We start from the raw sequence: 20,552 nt of genomic DNA, 5'->3' as shown, positions 1-20,552 counted from the left end.
ATTCCTTCCTTGTTTTTCTCTTTCTTTGCCTTCTTAGTCCCTCTATTCAGCACACTCAAAACAAAATAGTGATAATTGCTGCTGGATATTAGGAAAATGTGACAATAAAGGACATGGAAGAGGTTTGTGAATTGGACCAGGGCAAACAGGAACAAGTCTTAGGTGTTGTGCTCAGTTTGGTAATCCCATCCACCCACTACCAGCAACATGCTGCTGTTAGAAACTGATCAAAAATTACAAAATAATCCCCAGCCTTGTTTTTAAAGGATAAACTAGATTTAAGTTTTTGTTTTTAAGCTGTATGTGCACCACAGAATAATGGCACAAAGAATTTTCTCTTTTCATGTCATTGTTTTTAGTTTTTTTTTTTATTTTAATAAAAACAAAATTGCATTCAAGAGGGGAAATACACATATTAATAAAATGAAAGGCAGCAGAAAATACAAAAATCTTGCATATATGAATGTGTTCTGGTACAAAACCATGGCTTCACAAACATTTGTGCCCTTAAAATAACAGATTTGACTAGGATGTTAGAATGTAATATGTTTTTGTGAGTCTTGTACATAAACAGTAAAGTGTTAAAGTCAACCAAATTATAGGATTTCAATATTTTCAACTGAAAATATTTTATGGATGACTAATGAATTATAATTTAAAACGTGATTTTGACACTGTTTTCTAGAATCTTTATATTGCGATGCATTTTATTTAACCATAACACCATGGCTAAAGATATGCAAGCTGTTGTAACAAGACAATTTGCAATAGGTCCAAATTAAGTTGTTGCAAAGTGTGCTGATGCTGGGACTATACCGTCATCATTTCAGTCAACACAAGACATAAAGAATAAGAAAATGTCACTTTGCAGCCTGCAGACTTTACCACTGTACTAGCAAAAACATGGAACAATTGCACAAGCTGAATAGAAGAAATAAAAAAAAGACTTGAACCAGATACGTTGAACCTCTTCTTAATGTCGCAGAATCTGTAAATCTAATCAAAAATCCCTGTCTTAATGTGTGCTAGTACCATTCATCAGTGCCAGTGTTGTACCTCTTGTGATGTCATCAGCACAAAAACACTCAGTGCAGGGTTGGCCTATTATGCCTTTATAACCTTTGTACTTATGCTATAGAAATTCATACTTTCATGTCTAAATGTGTTTTTATGGTAAGATTAGATTTGCAAATGGAAAAAGTTACATCACTGGATATTAACTTTACAGAAAAAGCAACGCGCTGTGACGCTTTTACACACAATAATAAAAAAAAAAAGGCAGGGAGTTGGTTCTTGTTTCTTGGGTACGCCCCTTCCCCGGCTTTGCGCTGCGGGATGAGAGGAGACACGCAGGTACGCTGGAGGTGCTCATTAGCAGGAGGTGCAGTTGTTGCTCTTTGAAGCGAAAAAACCCAGTAGCAGCAACGGAGAGAGGAGTTCTGGAAGGCAAGGTGGATACGGCGCAGCGCAAGGTGAGGATACATTAGCCTGAAATGGAGTAAATTCTGTTTTGATCGCTTGGTAGTCGCGGATGGATTGTAGAGTGCATTCCTGGTATTTTAAAGTGATTGTTCTCAAACTGTGGTACACATACCACTAGTGGTACATGGACTGCCCTTAGTGGAACTCAAGTATTGACGGTTGTGTAGTGGAAGACAGTGGTCACTGATGGCTATTTATGATGCATTCTTTAATTCTCCGGAGTACAAATTTGGATTTGGATATCAAAACAAACTTCAAAATCAGGTGTTTGGCTTGGTAGTTGGGCTAAATGCTGTTAGCAATGCAAGCTAACAAGGTAATTGTCTGATTTTGTTGTACACAGACACTGCAGCAGCAACATGTTCAGTAAAATAGGTTATTTTAAAAAATATTTAGTGAGATTAAAGTAAACAAAAAACCAAAGATTTATTGTTTTAATCCTCCAACTTCGCCTCTTGGAAGCATGGCCTCTATATATTTTTTAAGATTTATCACAAAAATATCAACTACATTCTTCAATCAGTCATGCAGTGACAATGAACACCTTTTTCTGTCTCTTCTCTTTGTCAACAACAAACTGAAAAACTTCTATTTCATCTTGCGCCATTTTAAAATGTCTACTAAGGTGAGACTTGAGATTTACTGAGGAGGTTCAAGTTTAACTGCTGCCATTTAAAATCAGGTGATTTTTTTCAGCTGTAAGTTTCCAATGGATGGTCTGCTTTAATTATACCAATAAATACAATTAAAAACCAAACAAGGTCAATTATAAACTGGGCTTCTGTGGAGGGAGGAGCTGATTTGAATTAGAAAGGCAAGATGGCTACTTTAAGAGGAAAATTTTAATTGTTAAGGTTTTCTGCCATGATACTGTGTCACTTTCCAACAAAATTGCTTGACAGGGGAAGGAGAAGCAACAATGTTGGAGATGTGCCTTTGCTCCAACACAGCTGAATTAGCAGCTGAATTACCTCCTTGTTATGTTGTAAAACTCTGCAGAGGCCTGATTATGAAATATTATGATACAGGAGCGGAGTTGGACATCAGCACAGAACTTGTGTAAGAATTGCATAGAAATGTAATTCCATTTCAATTTTGTCCACAAATAATTTTACCTTCACTTCCCTGCAAAGATAGTGACCTCTTGTTGACACAAGCTAAAAAAAAATTAAAAATTAGCAACATATCGAGTCAAGCGGCCTCTAGCCAATCAAATTAAACCCCTTTGATCACGTGACACTAGTGCGCTGGGATTCACTGGCGGATTGCTGCCGCCATAATTTTTACTGCCGAATTCAAAACAATAATAAAATAATCATGCATAGAATAAAAACTAAACATTATAAATTGAATGGGTAAAAAAGTTACAAAAATCAAGTTAGTTAGTTGATTGAGTTAACTAGTTGCTGTGGCTTGTCAGATCATAACCTGTTAACATTTTGGTGCTGACCCGTGACATATGACCCAATTATGACAGACCTGAACCTGCAAACCAGAAGGTAAAGCCATGAAAATCAACATCAAACACAGCACCCCGGGCAGGGAGGGGGCTCAAAATGCATATTTGTGTTTTAGTTCTTTAGTTTGACAGCTGGAGCGTAAAGATTGCACAAAATCTGTGTTTATCCAGCTAAAATAATTCAAATTCCTTAAGTTAATTTCCAGGCAATTTTATATTATTTTGTGAATTAATTAAAACAGAATAGTCTTCCCGTTTCTAGTGTTCTTAAGCAAAGTTGCACAATGTTTTTCTTCAACAGCTCAACTCAACCTATTGAATCTTCTTTGGATTTTATGTGATTTTTCTGCAACCCTAGATTGGAAAATTGTGATCTAACTTTAACAATTTCTACACAGACAACTTTTTCATTTGAACATTTTACTTGAATCTAAGTTCGATGTGAAGTTTTATATATTTTTTAACCCTTTGTGAGTTTTCCCCTTGCACACTGATCCCTCTCTGTGTGTGGTTTCCACCTTGCTTTTGCAACACATTCCACGGCGTCGGTCTACATTATTATGCCGTGAATTAGAGCTGCACCTTTTAATCAGACAGATGTTGCGCTAAACAGAAGAATTTCCACGCTCGTCTTTGTTGTTTTAAATGTGGTTATTTCCGCTGAGTCATCCTACAATAATTTAAACCGTTAGGATGTTTCCCAAAGTAACGCGCGCCACAAATACAGGTTAGTTCTCTGGATTGTCTATGAAGTCGGTTCAAGAAGTAGCACTTCTTTCTAATTACAGTGTATAGTGTGGAGGCACTTTCCGACTCCAGAGTCGTTTAAAAACATCCTCATGGCCCCGCACTAAAGTATTTATACCCTGTGTTGCATCCTGAGTCATTGATATATTTTCTTGTGATTTTATGTGATAGACAAGCACACGTGTGTGTAATTTTTAACTGGAAGAAATCTAATACCTCTAACATTAACCAGGGAAACCAAAATCTTAGTATTTCAGTTACTACTGCAAATATCTTAGCACACTTGAAATGAGTGACATTTTTCAGCAAGATATAGGAGCTTATATTAAGTAAATAATTTCTTAATATTGATAAAATAGTTTCAGATTCACTGGTATTTTTTTATTTTTTTAACTTATAACATGGGAAATGTCTTGTCATAAGAAGTAATCTGCCAGAACAACTAGTAATTTTTAAAAACAATTATTAGGGAATTATTTACTTAAAAGCAGCGTATATATCTTGCTGAAAAGTTATTTGTAAGTTAGTTTTGTCTTATTTCAAGTGTACTAGAAGTAGACCAAAAAAAATACATGGTAAGATTTTGTGTTTTTGCAGCTCAATTCCCTCTTGAAATTACCGTATTAGTACTTACTAGTGTTTATTAGCATACTGTGCAATGTTGGAAGGTCAGATGAGAGAGTCAAATCCCCACTGTGAAACACGGTGGTGGCAGCATCATGCATTACGATCATAACTCCATTTTTTTTGTTTATCTTTCAGATAAAATCCAAATCTTTAATAACTATGTGGTTGTAACCTAACTTAAAATGTGTATCCATAGCGGTTACTATTACAGTAGCATTTGATTTGTTTAGAGTCTTTTTTTGTCTCCCTAAAGCTTTTGACAATCTGATAAAATGTTTAAAAAATAGCTGGAAATCACTCATGTCTTTGACCTGTTTACTCTGAAAAGCATTTCAGTTATCTTGTGACGTTCACAGACAAAACAACACTAGAAAAAGTAACCGGCTGTGCTTAGAAAGCAGAATTAAAAGTATAAACAGCAAAATTTTTCCCTCTTCCTGACTGGATTACAAAGGTTAAGCAAAAAAGTTGTTAACTGAGCTCACAACTCGACCTCATAACTCCATCTGTCAGCTCTGTTTACTTTTTGGCCGTTGTTGGCCACACACTAGAGTTTGAGGAGCTGCAGATAACGTCCGATTAACTCCGGCTGCTGATAAATTTGGGCCATAATATCCTGGCTGCCACTCAGCTGAACACACAGAGGTAGGCAAAGAGGACAGACGTGCCAGGGAGGCCCTGTGTGTGTGTGTGTGTGTTTCTGAGACAGAGATAGAATTGTGTGCAGGACGGAACGTCGCTTTAAGAGGAGACTCGGTGTCTCTGATAGAGATCTGCAGAGTGGACGTGGCGACGGCTAGCCGAGAAGACCAGAGACGATAAGCATCATCACAGGACATGGACGCACTGTGGAACACGCTCTGCTACGACCTGATGACAAGAAACTTCATTTTTCTCCACTAGGGAAGCAGTTTAAGACATGCATGCTTGCAGTGGGAGGCAGATAGGCGTGCCAACGTAGAAGGAATATGAACACACACACACGGTACACACACCTGTCTTAGAAGTTGGCAGCCTCTTCACAAGCATTCCTCTGAGTCCCTCTGCCATCCATCAGTTCACCAAATTAACCTATTCAGCTCAAGTTCTCCTGAATGTAATATGTTCATGTTATATTTTTATTAGATATAATCCATCAAGTCTGGGGAAAGTTTTTAATAGTGCAAACCCATCGTAGTAAATAAAATACAAAAATCTATTGTGAGTTGGAATAGTTGTACAATTTTTCCACTTTAAAAACTTTAATGTGTTTTATTGGAATTAAAAGTGAAAGTCCAACAAGTAGTAGTGGGAGACAAATGCAAACAATAAACTAAAACAGTGGTGTTAAATACAGACTTTTTATGTACGTCTGCCAGTTATGAATATGTTCAGAGTGAATTTTTGGCTCATTCTTCTAACTCAGACTCAGTCAGATTGGACGGAGAAAATCTTTTCACGTGTAAAAGGTGTGGTGATGCAGACCCTGTTACTCAGATACCCCCAAATATAATCCAGTGCCACCAACTATATTTAGAAGTCACATAATTAGGAAATATATCACAACATCGCCTGCGACAGACTGGCGACCTGTCCAGGATGTACCCCGCCTCTCGCCCGGAACGTTAGCTGGAGATAGGCACCGGCACCCCTCCCGACCCCACTGAGGGACAAGGGTGTTCAGAAAATGGATGGATGGATGGATCACAACATCGCAGTAAACAATATCAATTTGTGAAGAACTGAATTTTTTGAGTGCCAAAAATAAAAATGCTTTAGAAGATAAGAGGGTAAAGTCATCGAGTAGTTTATGGCTTAAAAAAGATCTTCAATAAAAGTCAGATTATTTATTCTTAGTAACATATTGTGCCGATATAGTAAAATGTATTTATAGTAAACAGTAGTAAAACTGTATTTTTATTAAGTAGTATTAGTTGTGCACTTTGTAACATTTGATTACTGACTCCTAGGAGATAAATACAAATGCATTTCACTTTTTTCCACATTTTTATTTAAAAAGAAAAATAAATCTTGCATTTTCAATGCACATTTGTGACCTACGTTTTTTCTGTCTAGAAAACAAATAAATACACTCAATGTACCACAATGTGGGAAAAGGTCAAGGATACTTCTGCAAGGCGCTGTTACCCCAACTCACCAATTAAATGTCTGTTTCACACACATTCCTCAGAACTCCTTCCCCCAAGCTTATCAGATTCAACGTTCTTCCTGCTTTACGGCCTAGTCAAAACAATTTCATGTGCTTAATCTTGTTTTTTTAGGGGGCGGAAGGTTGTAAGAAGTCCGCTTTGCGTGCTGAAATTGTTTTTTTCACACATGAAGGGAGATGAAATGATTTGGTTTATTTTACTTGTGGATTTTGTTTAAAAAGTAATGCTAGTAGTACTGTAATGGTTTCGGGAAGAACAAAAACATGTATTTTTATAAATGTTTATTTTTCTGAGCTTTTTATTATGTATTTTCTTGCTGATGTCTAAGCGTGTTTTCTTGTTTGTGACTGCAGGTGTCCCAACATGCACCGTGACATGATCACTGTCCTTCTGTTCATTTTCCTGCTCCTTCAAGGTTGGTTAATGGATTATATTGTTTTACATGTTATTATTGTCTGGTTGGTATCATAATGGAGGAATGTGTATTTGGCCCAAATAGTGGAATTTCTTCTTCTGCATGCTATCTTGCGCTAATAAGTAATAAATGTTTGATTTCGGATGTTTTTCATCAAATCATAAAAGAAGTGCATATGTACAAACCCAATTTACTCTGATACCACTAGATAAAATCTAGTACAACAATACCCTTCCTGATTAAGTGTCCCAATTAGTAAACAGAATCATGTTGGAGCATAGTAAAGAACAAACAGCACCATGAAGACCAAGGAAAAAACAAAGTAGGTCAGGAATAAAGTTTTATGCTGAGATAGGTTATGCAACAAAATCATTAAAGACCGCATCACATTTCAGATGAATTCCTGCAGTTTTATTGTTTTTCGAGAAAAAACAGTCAGTTTTCTTTGCTGTTAGCTCCTGTGCTACCTTTACCTTCCCTCAACTGAGCAACATTTTTGATATCAAGATGTGCAAAGAAGTTATAGAAGTGACAAAGCAACATTTTGCCTCATCTTCGCAGCTCCTTTTCAATCAGAAGTATTGGTATTTGCCTGAGGGAAAAGGAGGGATTTAGAGGTAAATATAATCTTGAAGTTGTTTTCAAAAATGACAGCTTTAGCAGCAGGCATAGAATTTATGATGGGTCATTTTAAGACTTTGAACTTTTCAAAACCAGACCCTCTTCTGTGAGTCTCCTGCTAACATATTGCAGAAATAATTCAGAACTAGAAAATTAGATGTTGGACGAAGGTGTTTTTTTTTTTTTTAAAGGTAAAACTGTAGAGCAAAAAGTTCCCAGACTTGCGTGGAATTAATGTGAAATCCACTGCAATTATTTCTGCAGACATTACAGACACAAGAGGGCCGACGGTGAACAGACAAGCTTTTTGTTCTGAGCTCTGAGGCCTCACTGACCGTGAAAAAGCTGCCCACCTCGGCCCCTGAGCTTTCACTTTGAATGATGTTGGAATCGGGGTCAGTGTGGTGAAGAGGTCAGAGCTGCTGCTGGTTTGCAGGTGGTGCTTCCCTCTAATGGTCGCTGGCTCTTTTAGTCACCTGAACTGATGGTTTATGGCATTTTAGGAAGACTAATGTCATGGACACTGTAGTCAGACATTATTATTGTCATCATGACTGTTATGTAATGCGTTTTCTTTCCTTTTACCACTAGCTGCTAGCTCAGCAACACTCCTTTTTATTAGGTCCTTGCTTTTCCCGCTGTTGGATCTTTGTCTTTGTTCATTGTTCTGGCGGTTGGGCTTTTCTCCAAGTCGTCCCTGATATTCAGTGTTTTTTTCTAGACTTCCTGTGTTTTCAGCCACGCTTTGGTTTCTGTTTGATTGTTTTGAGTTTGATTAGTTTTTCACCTGCATACCCTTAAGAAACACAATTATATGGCAGTTTATGGGAAAACATCATTTAGGTCTGTCGTAAAAGAATATGTTAGTAATCGAGTACAGAATATTTTTTACAATTATCCGAGGAATCGGATCTTTCTCTCTCTCTGCCTCTCTTTGCCATTCCTACCATTCGCTCCAAAACCGTGACGACGCGATTCCGATGCCGCAAAACCAACCATCGCACCACAAAATTCAACAATCCTTATTTATACCTCAACAAATTTGACACAAAAACTCCAACATAGTGTTTTTGTGTCACCATTTTGGGAAAACAGTGGTTCAGACACAAACGTATAATATGAGTTTTAATTCTATATTACATGTTCAAAAGAAAATTTAGATTTTTAGCCTTATCTTTATGTCCCATGTCCCTCCCAGTCACACAGGCGGCCTCTGTGCAGGAGATCCAGACCAGCCATGAGAACATAGCAAAAATCAACTCAGCAGCAGAAAGTGAGTATTTAATGCTGTAAAAATATAAAAATATGTGGTGAATGTAAAACTTTCAAATGTAGAAAACAGAAAGTGGAGGTTGAGCAGAATGGCATCCAATTAAAAAGCCATTTATAGAGAAGTTGGAAAGTTTTGAACATGCAAGAACAAAACCAAAACCGCATCTCAAATTCAAAAGTAAGCAACTAGTTAAAAAATACAGAAAGAGGCATTCAAGTTTAGATGAGAGACAAAAACAGGGCAAGCAATTTCTCCCTCTGCCCCATTGTTCAGGTGAAGGTGTAAATCTTTGCCTCATGATACTTTTAAACCCAATCTTGACACTTTCATCTGTCGTCAAATAAGAATAATTCATTCAGTTTTCCTGGCTTTTGTGCTACTATTTGTTTTATTTAATAAATAAGCTGATTTGGGTCAATAAAAACATCATTTTTTAAAGAAAATAAAAATAAGTGTATCTACAAAATCTACTGGAAAATACGTTTTGTGAATTAAACTTAGCACAGCATTGAAAGCTCTGATCATACCAAGATTAGCTCTATTTATATAATCAAAACTACGGAAACGTGAAAACTGACTCAAAAGTGGATTTAATGAGAGAAAATGTCCCAGTGACCTCGATGTTAAAGACTCTCTTTACCGTCAGCAGCACAATAACTGCAGCGTTTCGGCTTACTGGACCGTGAAACAACACAAATGTGTGAGGAAGTTGATTTAATGGAGGAATGTCTACATGGAAACTATTTTTGTGTTCATGGGAAGTGATGCAGTGCTCAGCAGTCTTAGACGTCCTCTTCCTCATGGATGGCTCCTACAGCATCGGGAAGGGCACCTTTGAGAGGGCCAAGCATTACGCAGTCAAGCTTTGTGAAGCCCTGAACGTTGCTTCGGATAAGGTTTGTTTTCCATCCAAACTTTGTTTTCGTCCTCATGCTCTACATCAAAATCGATCAACATCCCTTTTTTTCCCCTCTGGATCGGTGCAGGTGCGAGTCGGTTTGATTCAGTTTGGCTCCGTTCCTCGCCTTGAGTTTTCTTTGGACTCGTTCTCCACCAAGCAGGAGCTGAAGAAGCACCTGAAGAAGATTTCATACAGGTGTGTGAAAACTTCTGGTTTGCCTCCGTTCCTTCCCTAGAAGCAAAGATAGCAGCTGAGTTGGAGGAAGTAAGAGTCCTCACTCTGTTCTTTTTTTGTGTCGCCAGCAAGCAGCCACACATTCATTTGGCATTTTTCAATTACAAAAGTCTTTTTTGTCAAGAAAATCTATGTTCTGGTATCTGAACCTCGTGGTTCCTGATGACGCATATTTACATGCTGATGTGACTTTTTGTTCACTGAAGGCGGCAGCACGTTGGAGTAGCTCTGTGCTTTTATTGAAATTTTGTTCTTTTTTTTCCCAAACATTCATTCCTGCTTTTTGGAAGAAAATTGATTTTTTGGACACCTGTTTGTTTTGGGTTCTGTGTGGTCGGACTGATTTTTGGCAAAATTCTTTATATTTTTGCTATACGTAACCATGGCAACATTGTGGTTTACAACAGGGAGCAGCTACTCCACATGGGAAAACCTGAATTTATTTAATTTCCCTTCCGGGATTATAGATATATATTTTTTAAATTTGAATTTAAACGTGAATAATTCTGTTTAAACCGTTCTCTTCTCAGAGGAGGCAGCACCCAGACGGGCCTGGCTCTGAAATACGTCCTGAAGAAAGGTTTCCCGGGCGGCCGTAACTCCTCCAGCGTCCCGCGCGTCGCCATCCTCCTGTCCGACGGCCGGTCTCAGGGCAGCGTGGTCCAGGCCGCTGCGCAGCTGAAACAGACGGGCGTGGTTTTGTTTGCGGTCGGTTTGCGGTACCCAAAGTAAGGATTAATTATTAATTTCAGTCATTTTTTTTAACCTTTACTCACACACAAGTAACACAAGTAAAAAAGAAAAACACACTATGCTGAAAAGAAAAACATAATAAAAAAAGGAAAAAACAAGATAAAACTAAAACGGAAATAATATTTATATTTCTGTCCAAGAAAAGACCAGAAAGTGTAAGTCAGAAAAAAGTGTAGAATCTTTTCTGTGTATTTTTCTACATTTTTATGAGTTTGACTGTAAAAAAAACTCATAAAAGAAAACATAATCAAACCTTCATTTTTACTCACTTAAATAGTGAAAAACAAAGATTTAACTCCTCACAACACACCTGAACAACTGTGCTTTTCGCTTCTAGATTTTTAAACAAACCTTTCTCTCTTAACTAAAAGTTTTCCTTTAATTTTAAACCACTTCTATATACACCTAGGAAAGAGTTTACTGTAAGCTTTGCACATGATCATAAAGTTTTGTGGTGTAAAAAATATCCGACTAGTTGGAGGAAAAATCTGCGAAATAGTAATCACATCTATCAAGGACATGCGGTAATTTGCGATGAAGTTTCAAAACCAGCTAACACTCGGTTTGTTTCACAGATGGGAAGAATTACACTCTCTGGCCAGTGAGCCAGTGGAAAGTCATGTCTTCTTGGCCGATCATTTCCACGATGCCGTTAACGGCGTGTCCACTACGCTGAGCGCGCTCTCTTTCTGCAGCGCTACACCGGCAGGTGGGAGTCGATTCCGATTATACATCACTACAGACCTTTTCCTTCATTTGGTTGGGTTTGATCCGTCGTTGCGTTTCCTCCCTTTCATCAACCGATCCTCGGCGTTTCGCCTTTCGTCGTGTCCCGTCTTGTCCTGCAGGCTGTCAAGCCGAGTCCTTCCCCTGTGAGAGGAAGACGCTGGAGACGGTGAAAGAGCTGCAGGGGAATTTCATGTGCTGGAAAGGCTCCAAGGGATATTCCCCGTACACGTCTCTCTGCCCGTTCTACAGGCAAGAATGAAAAACTTTTCACTCAAATAAAAATAATTTTAAAACTCTTCACAGTTTGATTTTGTTGTTGAAAACTGTAATTATAGGCTTGAAAACTATTTCTGGTTATTCCTTAAAATTTCAAGAAAAGTAATCCGCAATTGTGTGTTAGAACGAAAAGGATAAATTATTTAAACAGTTTTACAAATAAAAATCTTGGAAGCATGACTTGTGCTTCTATTCAGCCTTCATTGTTATGGTACTATTTAATCAAATCCACTATAACTAATTGCTTTTGAAGCGTAAGGTTAAGTTCACAGCAGGATTTTCTCACACCATCCTCTTCAAGAATCTGCTTTGGGAAAACAGTGTCTTTAGTCAGAGGCTTCTTCAAATTCACTGTAACACAGACTGCTACAAGAGATCTTTCCTGCCATTACCATCTACAATAACTCTGAAGAATTTGAGTTATTGAGTTATTGTTATTTAATCCCCATCTGGGATCAATAAATTGTCTTTGAATTGAATTACCTATTTTTTGGACTATAGAGCGCACCTCACTATAAGCTTACTTTTTTTAAAAACTGGAAACGTACGTATATAAGCCGCTGGTATCTCCGCCACTCTCGCTGTGTCCACAAGGACACGGCAGAGGGCTGCGTCCTTAATAAATCTGCTATTAAGGACGCAGCCCTGCATCTTCAACGCTGAACCATGGACTTGTTACGCCGAGCTTACATGCAGCGGCTATTAACTTAAAACGGCATCATATGAACTTCTTCGGGGGTATGAGTTTGAAAACATTTCTCCACCGTGCCTGCCGCTAGCATGTGCTTGTTCTAAAAGAAAATTAGCATTTTCTTCTTTGATTTCCAATTTTGACTTCCAATGATTCACTTTCTGCTGAAGCGCCCCCTGGTGGTTGAAGAAAAAAACAACAGAAATGCCGCACTGGGTTATAAGCTGCATGGTTCAAAGCTTTGGGAAAAAGTAGCTTATGGTCTGAAAAATACGGTAATTCAAAAGTCAACGTTTTTTTTTTTTCTTCCAGTGGCCCTATCCTTCTTCTGTAGAAACGTTCGGCTTTGCTAATTAACTAAACTGTGAACCACCATCATATGTTTTGCAGGTACAGTAAAGTCTACAAGAGACACCAGACCGTCTGCCATAGGACCGTTTGTTCAGGTGAACTTATCCTCTCCTTCCTTTGGCTCCTGCTGCTGTTTACCCTCCTCGATGGTGCTGACCTTCTCCTCATCATCACTAGATCCCTGCGACTCTCAGCCCTGTCTCAACGGGGGAACCTGTGTATCACAAGGTCTAGAGCGCTACCAGTGTGTGTGTCCACCGGGGTATGGATCAGACCCACACTGTGGTCAGTAAAATACCGAGCTCAGAGTCTTTTGTTATCAAACTAATTTAACCATAAATTCTTAGAGGTGGGTAATTGTATCACTATGTCAACGTATTTTTACCGAAGTGAAAGTAAAAAGTAGCCAATATTTTGTAAAAATATTTAGAAATTAAACAATCTAATGGGCCAAAATATAAAGTTAAATGGAAATATTTGTATTCTAAGGATGAAAATGACAATAATTTATGTATCAGAAAATAAAATCAGACAAAATTATATTTTCCAAATCAGTTTCTTTCAATAAAAAAAACAAAAAAAAAAAAACATAAAACTTTAACAAAAACTGCAGGTGTGTGTCTGGTGAATTTTTGGTTAAAACATGTTTGTTTTTCATTCAGTGGGTAGAAAATCCAGAAATTTTACTTAACTAAGAGTAGCGATACGTCATAATTAAATTACTCAAGTAAAAGTAAAAAGAGCAGCCTCGTAAAAAAGTTACTCAAATAAAAGTAACTAGTTACTTCTGACCTCTGATGCTTCCCCAGCTCCTGCTTTGTCCTTGGACTGCTCCATTGATTTGATTTTCCTGCTGGAGGGCTCTGCGACGCTCACTTTAGACGGCTTCCTCCGTCTCAAATCCTTCCTGAAGCGCTTCCTGCAGACCGTCATCAGCTCCGACAGCCCCAGTAAAGTCGGCCTGGCCGTGTTCGGTGGGGAGGCCAGAGTGGAAGCCCAGGTTGGGAGATTTAAAGGAAACACCAGGAATCTCCTGAAGGCTGTGGATGCTCTGCAACCACCTGGCGGTTTGACCCTGACGGGCCAGGCGCTCCGACATGTGACCCGTCACGGCTTCGTGAGCGAACCGGTGTTCGCCGACGTCTCGGATGACCTCCCCCGCGTGGTGGTGCTGCTCGCCGCCACACCTGCTGCTGATGACGTGGTGGAGGCCTCAAAATATGCGCGAGACAGAGAGATCTTCTTGATAGGGGTCGGACCGGAAAGACTGAAGGCGGAGCTGAATAACATCACGGGAAATCCTCAGAGAACTGTAACGTACTCGTCACCGGACAGGCTCATCGGGAAGATACCGGAGCTGAAGGCCAAGATCTGCAGCGTGGACATGCAAGGTAAACGCTGCCCAGATAGGATCCGTGTCACTAACTCGGATATTTCACACGCCTGGTAAAGATGTGCAAAAAGCCTAAACAAGTTATTTTTTTGGAAAATGTGGAAACTTAACTTTTATTTATTAAAAATATTTTTTTGATTATTTCTTTAAAACTCTTGTCTTGTCATATCATGACAGTTTGGTATGAAACAGATGATCTGTGAAAAAAAAAATTGTCCCTCTGCCTTCTCCCAGTGCTAACTACAGAAATACATGACTTGGTCAGAAACCACTAATCAGAGCCTGGAGGAGTCTCAGCAGCATTGTCAATCAAGCTTCGGTACGCGCTGCTCACACCTTCAACCTTGCTCTCTGCGATGCTTCAGGTTATTCCTGACATCACAGCATGCCACAAATGCTAAGCTAGTTAATGGTAAGTTATTTCTCTGCCATTAGGAGATTTAGGAGCGTCTACATGAGCATGATTGGCAGCTTTAATACCTTCCTCCTGGCTCTGATTGGTTGTATCTAACTGGGAGCGGTGAGGAGGTGGAGGAGCTTGATTTTTTTTTTTTCAGATTTTCTGTACATCATTCTGCCGTTAAACTGTGTTAAATATGCAAAATGACTTAAAGATGCATGATGCAGCTTTAAGTCCAGATATTAAACTGTTATTAAACTCAAGCATTTCACAGCAACCTCCAAATTGTTTCATATGTTTCACTGCTGGCAAACGTATGAAAATATATATTTTTAATGTAGTAGCACTGAAAATGCGGCGGCATTTATTTAATGTTTAATCTATTAAATCCACTTTAACTGATTCCAACTTGCAAACGGTTTTGTACTTGAGTCTCTCTTTAGTTTTCCATTTCTACCTACCTAAACTTTGTAAGTAGAAGGTTTATGCATTCATGTTTATATTAAATACTCTCCATCTTTTGTTTCCAGGATGTCTAGGTCAGGCGGTAGACCTGGTGTTCGCCCTGGATGCCTCCGTTGGAGTCGGCCGCGAGAACTTTGCCACGCTGCAGGACTTTGTGCGAAGCATCTCCGTCCAGTTTGACGTAAACCGTGACGTGGCTCAGGTCGCCCTGGTGGCCTACAACCGCAGAGCCACCACTGTTTTTGGCCTCGACGTGCACGAGTCCGGCTCTGCCATCCTCAAGGCCGTGGGTGAAGCCAGCTACATGGGCGGCGGGGTGTCGACCGGCGCGGCGTTGCTCCACATCTACTCCAAAGTCCTGACCGTAGCCAACGGCGCCAGGCCGGGCGTCAACAAGGCTGTGGTGGTGTTGACTGACGGCTCGGGCGGGGACGATGCCGTCGTCCCGGCTCAGAAGATAAGAGACAGCGGAGTTTCGGTTTTTGTGGTTGGCATTGGAGACATGCAGAGAGACAAAGTGTTGATGATCGCAGGTTCAGAGGAGTACATGATTTCTGCACCAAGTTATGAGGATCTCAAGTACTTTGAGGACGTGCTGGTTCAGATGGTGTGCTCAGGTAAAAATACTGAAAACCATTTGTTCACCTTAAGCTGCTAAAACAGACATGATCTAATCACTTTTATTGAATTTTGCATGATTAATTCTTGTAGCTATAAAGCCTCATGTAGCTCTATGGTCCCTCCACTGTGGCTCTAACAAAACCAAAACGGAAAACGGAAATGTTTTTGATTACGGACGCAATAAGAAATTGTCAATTTAGCAGTTTTTCTGCAAGTTCTTATGCAAAGTATATATGTATACAATATCTACAACAGGCTTTGAAACTATACCTATTTATCTTTATTTTCCACCCAAAACTGCCAAGTTACTTGCTTTTCTGATCTGCTTGCATGAAAATAGTTGTTTTGTTTTTGTCAGAGGTGAGAAAACCCGTGAACCTGTGCAAGCCAAACCCGTGTATGCATGACGGCATCTGCGTCCTCTCAGGAGCCAGCTTCAGGTGTCAGTGCCACGACTATGAAGGGCCACACTGCGAAAGACGTAAGTGCTGCTAACACTGCAAAAAAAAACAAAAAAACAATAAAAAACTAAATCTTACCAAGTATTTTTGATATAATTTCTAATGCAAATATTTCAGTACACTTGAAGTAAGACAAAACTAACAAGTAAGGAGCTTGTTTTTGGTTAGTAATCTGTTTAAATTTATTAAAAAAAAGTAGTAGTTCCACTGCCAAATCATTTCACTTAAACATGGAAAAAAATCGGTGAAATGATCTTATAGTGGAACTAGTACTTTTTTAAAATCAGCATTGAGGAATTATTGACTTAAATGTAGCTACTGAAAAGTTACTTGTTGGTTGGGTCTTATTCAAGTGTACTACTTGCACTAGAAACTAGGCAAAAAATATCTGGAAAGATTTTGTGTTTTTGCAGTGAATGAACTCCTTAATTATTTCTCAAATTCTTCAACATTTTTCATTATACTTATTAGACGATATATATATATATATATAGGAGTGAGTAGAGTTTTGAAGTGGTGGCGTCACGTGTAAAAGGTCAATAACTCGTCTGGAAATGGAAAATGCTTCAAATTCCCGACTCCTCTAGTTTACATTTGTGTTTAAGCTAAAACTTTTGGCCATGACTGCAGATATCAAGACCTGCTCTGCGCTTTTCTTTCTTTTCAGGAAGCGGTAAAAACTCATCCAGAGGGGATGTTCCAAAGCCTGCTGGTCTGAAGAAGAAGAGCAGACAGAGGAAGAGCCACCAGGAACTCCTGCGTCGTTATAAACTTCACCGCCGGAGACACACTGCCTGACGCAACACACAAAAAAATCACACAAACACTTCAAAATCAGGGGAGTTTTTAGAGGACAGCAAAACCTGATGTTTATTTTTTTAGTATTTAATGTTGGACTTTTTGTAAAGTTTTTTTTTATGTCTTTATATACTGACTGAATAATAATTGTGCTGGCTGTTTAAAAATATAAACTAATAACATCATCTGTGTCCTGATTTTGTTCCCAATTCCTAACCCCAAACTTCACCTCAGCTCAGGCAGTCATGACGGACCGTCATCCCAACTTTACGCAACATAATTATGGCTGGATAAATATAAATAACCACTTCTTTTATGACTGTTAAACATATAAATATGGTTGGCTTTCTGGCACAGACCTGACTTATAATGACGGTCCACAAAATGTCAGCAGGGTTCAGGTCACAGTAAAATGTGATGCACGAGTTTGTAACCCTCATTTCTGTCTGTTTTGCCCAACAATTAGTTTAGTAATTGATTATTCTGACAGTCGAACAAAAAAATTAACATTATACAAAGTTTTATTTAACCGCTTACGCCTTTTTTATATAATACTAGAAGATGCAACTAGACAAATAATTTAAGTACATTTTTTACAAAGAAGATAAACATTTTATTGTCTGAAATGTGGCATTTCTTCAGTGAATTTGACCCAGGTGAAGCTAAAACTATGCCACTTGACGATCTTTGGCTAAAACATATTTAAAGACAACGGTGTTTTCCTCTAAAATGGAAAACGTATATAAGCTTTGCAACGTTTAAATATTGCTGCTTTACAGCAAATGAGAACATTATTTAAAAAAACAAAGAGCTTTTGAAAAAATAAAATGAAACAGTAACTGAGACAAACTGTGTCTAGTTTTTGTCAAACAAGATTGAAAACATTAAAAACAAGCAGTATGGGTTTTTTTCATGACATTTTTTTTATTTGAATAAAAAGTGCAGTTTTAGCTAGCAATACAAGCCAAAAGGCTGAATAAATGGTGTACATCTATTTACATCTTGGCTACCACCATACATGAACCAAGCTACAATCTAAATTTTACACAATAGACAATTTAGTAAAGGGATTTTTTTTTTCTCTGTTTAAAAAATTTAGTGGTTTTAAAATGTGCTGCATTCTCGTTTCTGCAACGCCAGCCTTAATGGAGTCACTTAAATGTGCTCCTTTGAAAACAAATGAGAAAAGTAATGTTATTAAGGGAATCCAGTGGCGTTCAAGAAGATTTCGGCTTGTGCTTCGGTCTCCTGGCCTATTTAAAGTCTTGGGAAGAAATGCGGGGGTTTTTACTCCACATGGTTGTAATATCTGTGCAGATTCAACAAGTTTCCACCTAAGTGGTGGATTTTTTCTCCCATTCCTATAAAAAGAAAAAGCAACAGCAGCTTTAACACAAAAATAGTGACTTAATAATTAAAGCTGTAGCCTCAGCATGTGTTGCAGTCCAGCCTCACCTTGGCTTTCTGCAGGACGTTTCCTTTTGTGGCGATGATGGAAGTGGGCCTGTTTTTAAGAGCCGAGGCAGCGTTTACAGGACAGTCTGCACTCGCACTGTTGTTGGAGGGCTGGGAAGGTGCTGGGGAAGATGACGAAGGCGATGATGATGATGGTAACAGTGAAGCTGCTTGTGTTGATATTGATAACGATGACGTCTGTGGATGAGGCAGAGTTGCAGCTTTAGTCTAAAAGACAAAAACGACGGAGAAAGTGTTGAGTTCATGCACCAAACTGATGAGCTCTGGGTGTTTGGAGCGGGCGAAGCTCACCGCCGGGGAGTCCTGGAGGCTGCTGTCCAGCGTGGTTCCCAGTGTGAAAGGCCCCGATTCCACCTTCTTCAGACTTTCCTTCACTTCTACCAGGCGGAGCTCCACCTCCACCCTGCGGCGCTCCGCCTCCCGACACGCCTCCTCCTTCTGCTTCAGACAGGCCTCCAGCTGAGCTTGCTGCTTAGGATCTGAACACACCAAACGGCTGGCTGTCAAACGGAAAACCTCACAACAGAAGACGAGTGACAAAAGCACTGAGCTGTACCCTGGCAAGCGCTCAGCTCCTCCTTTGTTTCCCTCTTCTCCTTCTTCAGGTTGGCCAGGCTGCTCCTCACCTCCTCCCTCTCCTTCTCCAGCCGATCGCGCTCGTCTATGTAGCGCAGCAGGTCCGCCTCGGTGCGGTTCTTGCCCAGTTTGACCTCAACGGCACTGGAACTCCCTGAGAATAAAACGTCGGTATTTGTTGGCAATATCACAGCTAAAAAGAAAAGAGAATCCTTGTAGTTGGTGGACATTTTTCAAGCTGCTTTCGGGATTTGTTTGGCAGGTGGATCATTCCAAGTGGTTTTCAAACAGGTTTTACTCTATGTGGTCACAAAAACAAATTTTCTGGACGATAGATTTTTCCAGAAGTTATTGTGATAATCGATAATATTGTTGTTTTGAGACCATTTTAAGTAATATGATGGTAAGAGCATAATGATAATGCAAGAACACATTCTAAACGATTAGTAAACTTTAGATTCTAATGAACTGGAAGACATTTTAAATATCCAAAATCAGTAAATAAAACAACAAATGAAATGAGTTTTGAAGTCTCGGTTAACAAAATCATTCTTCAAATCAATGGCGAGTTGAGACCAAAGCACCAAACTGAAGACTTTTATCATCCAGATAGACGATAAATCCTGCCAATGGAAATGATTGAGTTTCTTATAATTTATCATGCTATTAATTGACTTATTGATTATTATGACAGGCCTAGTCATAATAACGCATTTTCCCCGCACATTGATAAAATTACCTCTACAACAAAAAATTAGGTACATTTTTATTCATTTATTAATTTCGAGCAGATAAAAAGTAAAAAAAAAAAATTAAAACAAACTATCATGTCTAATTGACATGCAACTTTACAGTATCTGTCTGAAAAGGAGCAGGTAGAAGATCTTATGATTTCCTGACCATCTCATACTCATTAACTTACAAACATTTAAATATCCAAACACCAGATAAACTTGAATTATTTCCACATTGTATGACACTTTCTTAAATGTACAATTATTTATACATTTTTAATATAATTTTTGGTCCTTGGGGCAGCCACTTTAAACAATATTAAACAGTTTTTTAAAACTGGTTTATGTTTGCACCTTTTTGAACTCATTTAATCCATTCCATAAATCTATCCCACACACTGATAAAAACTATTTTTGGTTCTTCTTATACATTGTTTATTAAATCATAACGCCCGTCTGTGTCACAAAACATTTTTGCAAACTGTTTATATTATGTGGAAGTTGATGTTTCTTACTGTAAACGAGTTGTGCGGTTTTACATTTTTACAGGGTCCCAGAATTTAAAAAAAATAACCGGTTGTATGTTCTCAATATCCCACTTCATGTAGTATTCAAATAGATTTTCTTGTATTATGTACAACGGCTGTAAATCTGTTTTGGACGTAAATGTCCAAACAATATGCCAAATGTGGTACAATGAGAGAATTATACAAACTAAACAAATAGCAACACTTTTGGCTAGTTTTTATTTTATCTGGCAGTTCATTAAAACCTTTACTTTTTAAATATTTTCCTAAATAAGGTTGGAAAGGGAGGGATTGGGCAAAATCTGCAGATCTTGAATAATGCCAGAAATATTCTTTGCATTTTGCACTTTCCAGTCATTTTTATGTTGAATATAGTGAAAAACTGCACATTA

The 20,552-nt window shown here is 38.6% G+C and overlaps 2 protein-coding genes across 7 annotated transcripts in view; one reads left to right on the top strand and one right to left on the bottom strand.

Moving 5' to 3' along the window:
- Window positions 1–1,288: 1,288 nt before the first annotated feature.
- vwa2 (von Willebrand factor A domain containing 2) lies at window positions 1,289–17,032 on the top strand. Of its 2 annotated transcripts, XM_007574272.2 has the most exons (14): window positions 1,290–1,472; window positions 6,819–6,880; window positions 8,700–8,774; window positions 9,537–9,670; window positions 9,761–9,870; window positions 10,440–10,637; window positions 11,238–11,371; window positions 11,511–11,640; window positions 12,749–12,804; window positions 12,887–12,994; window positions 13,519–14,100; window positions 15,033–15,584; window positions 15,947–16,069; window positions 16,717–17,032. In XM_007574272.2, the coding sequence occupies exons 2-14, from the start codon at window positions 6,829–6,831 to the stop codon at window positions 16,845–16,847; spliced, it is 2,385 nt and encodes a 794-aa protein (XP_007574334.1). In that variant the 5' UTR covers window positions 1,290–1,472; window positions 6,819–6,828; the 3' UTR covers window positions 16,848–17,032. The 2 variants fall into 2 exon arrangements, with proteins under 2 accessions (XP_016517382.1, XP_007574334.1); XM_016661896.1 differs by lacking the exons at window positions 11,238–11,371; window positions 11,511–11,640 and having other exon boundaries at window positions 1,289–1,472.
- A 716-nt stretch (window positions 17,033–17,748) lies between these two features.
- afap1l2 (actin filament associated protein 1-like 2) overlaps window positions 17,749–20,552 on the bottom strand; it is a 55,064-nt gene continuing 52,260 nt past the window's right edge. For all 5 annotated transcript variants that reach the window (XM_016661893.1, XM_016661894.1, XM_007574267.2 and 2 more), the window contains 4 exons: window positions 18,880–19,053; window positions 18,615–18,802; window positions 18,303–18,530; window positions 17,749–18,208 (listed from right to left, as the gene is read on the bottom strand). In XM_016661893.1, the coding sequence (XP_016517379.1) occupies window positions 18,182–18,208; window positions 18,303–18,530; window positions 18,615–18,802; window positions 18,880–19,053 (617 nt within the window). In that variant the 3' untranslated portion in view covers window positions 17,749–18,181. The remainder of the gene's footprint in view (window positions 18,209–18,302; window positions 18,531–18,614; window positions 18,803–18,879; window positions 19,054–20,552) is intronic.

This window comes from Poecilia formosa, unplaced genomic scaffold (genome assembly GCF_000485575.1).
Source record: "Poecilia formosa unplaced genomic scaffold, Poecilia_formosa-5.1.2 Scaffold348, whole genome shotgun sequence".
In the NCBI taxonomy this organism is placed as follows: Eukaryota; Metazoa; Chordata; class Actinopteri; order Cyprinodontiformes; family Poeciliidae; genus Poecilia; species Poecilia formosa.
The sequence above is the reverse complement of the archived record's forward strand: the minus strand, read 5'-3'. Positions and strand labels throughout refer to the sequence as shown.

Coding starts and splice junctions, on each gene's coding strand:
- vwa2 (XM_007574272.2), top strand. CDS start 6,829: ATGCACCGTGACATGATCACTGTCCTTCTGTTCATTTTCCTGCTCCTT. Junction 8,775..9,536: donor AATCAACTCAGCAGCAGAAA/GTGAGTATTTAA, acceptor GTTCATGGGAAG/TGATGCAGTGCTCAGCAGTC. Junction 12,805..12,886: donor CCATAGGACCGTTTGTTCAG/GTGAACTTATCC, acceptor CATCATCACTAG/ATCCCTGCGACTCTCAGCCC.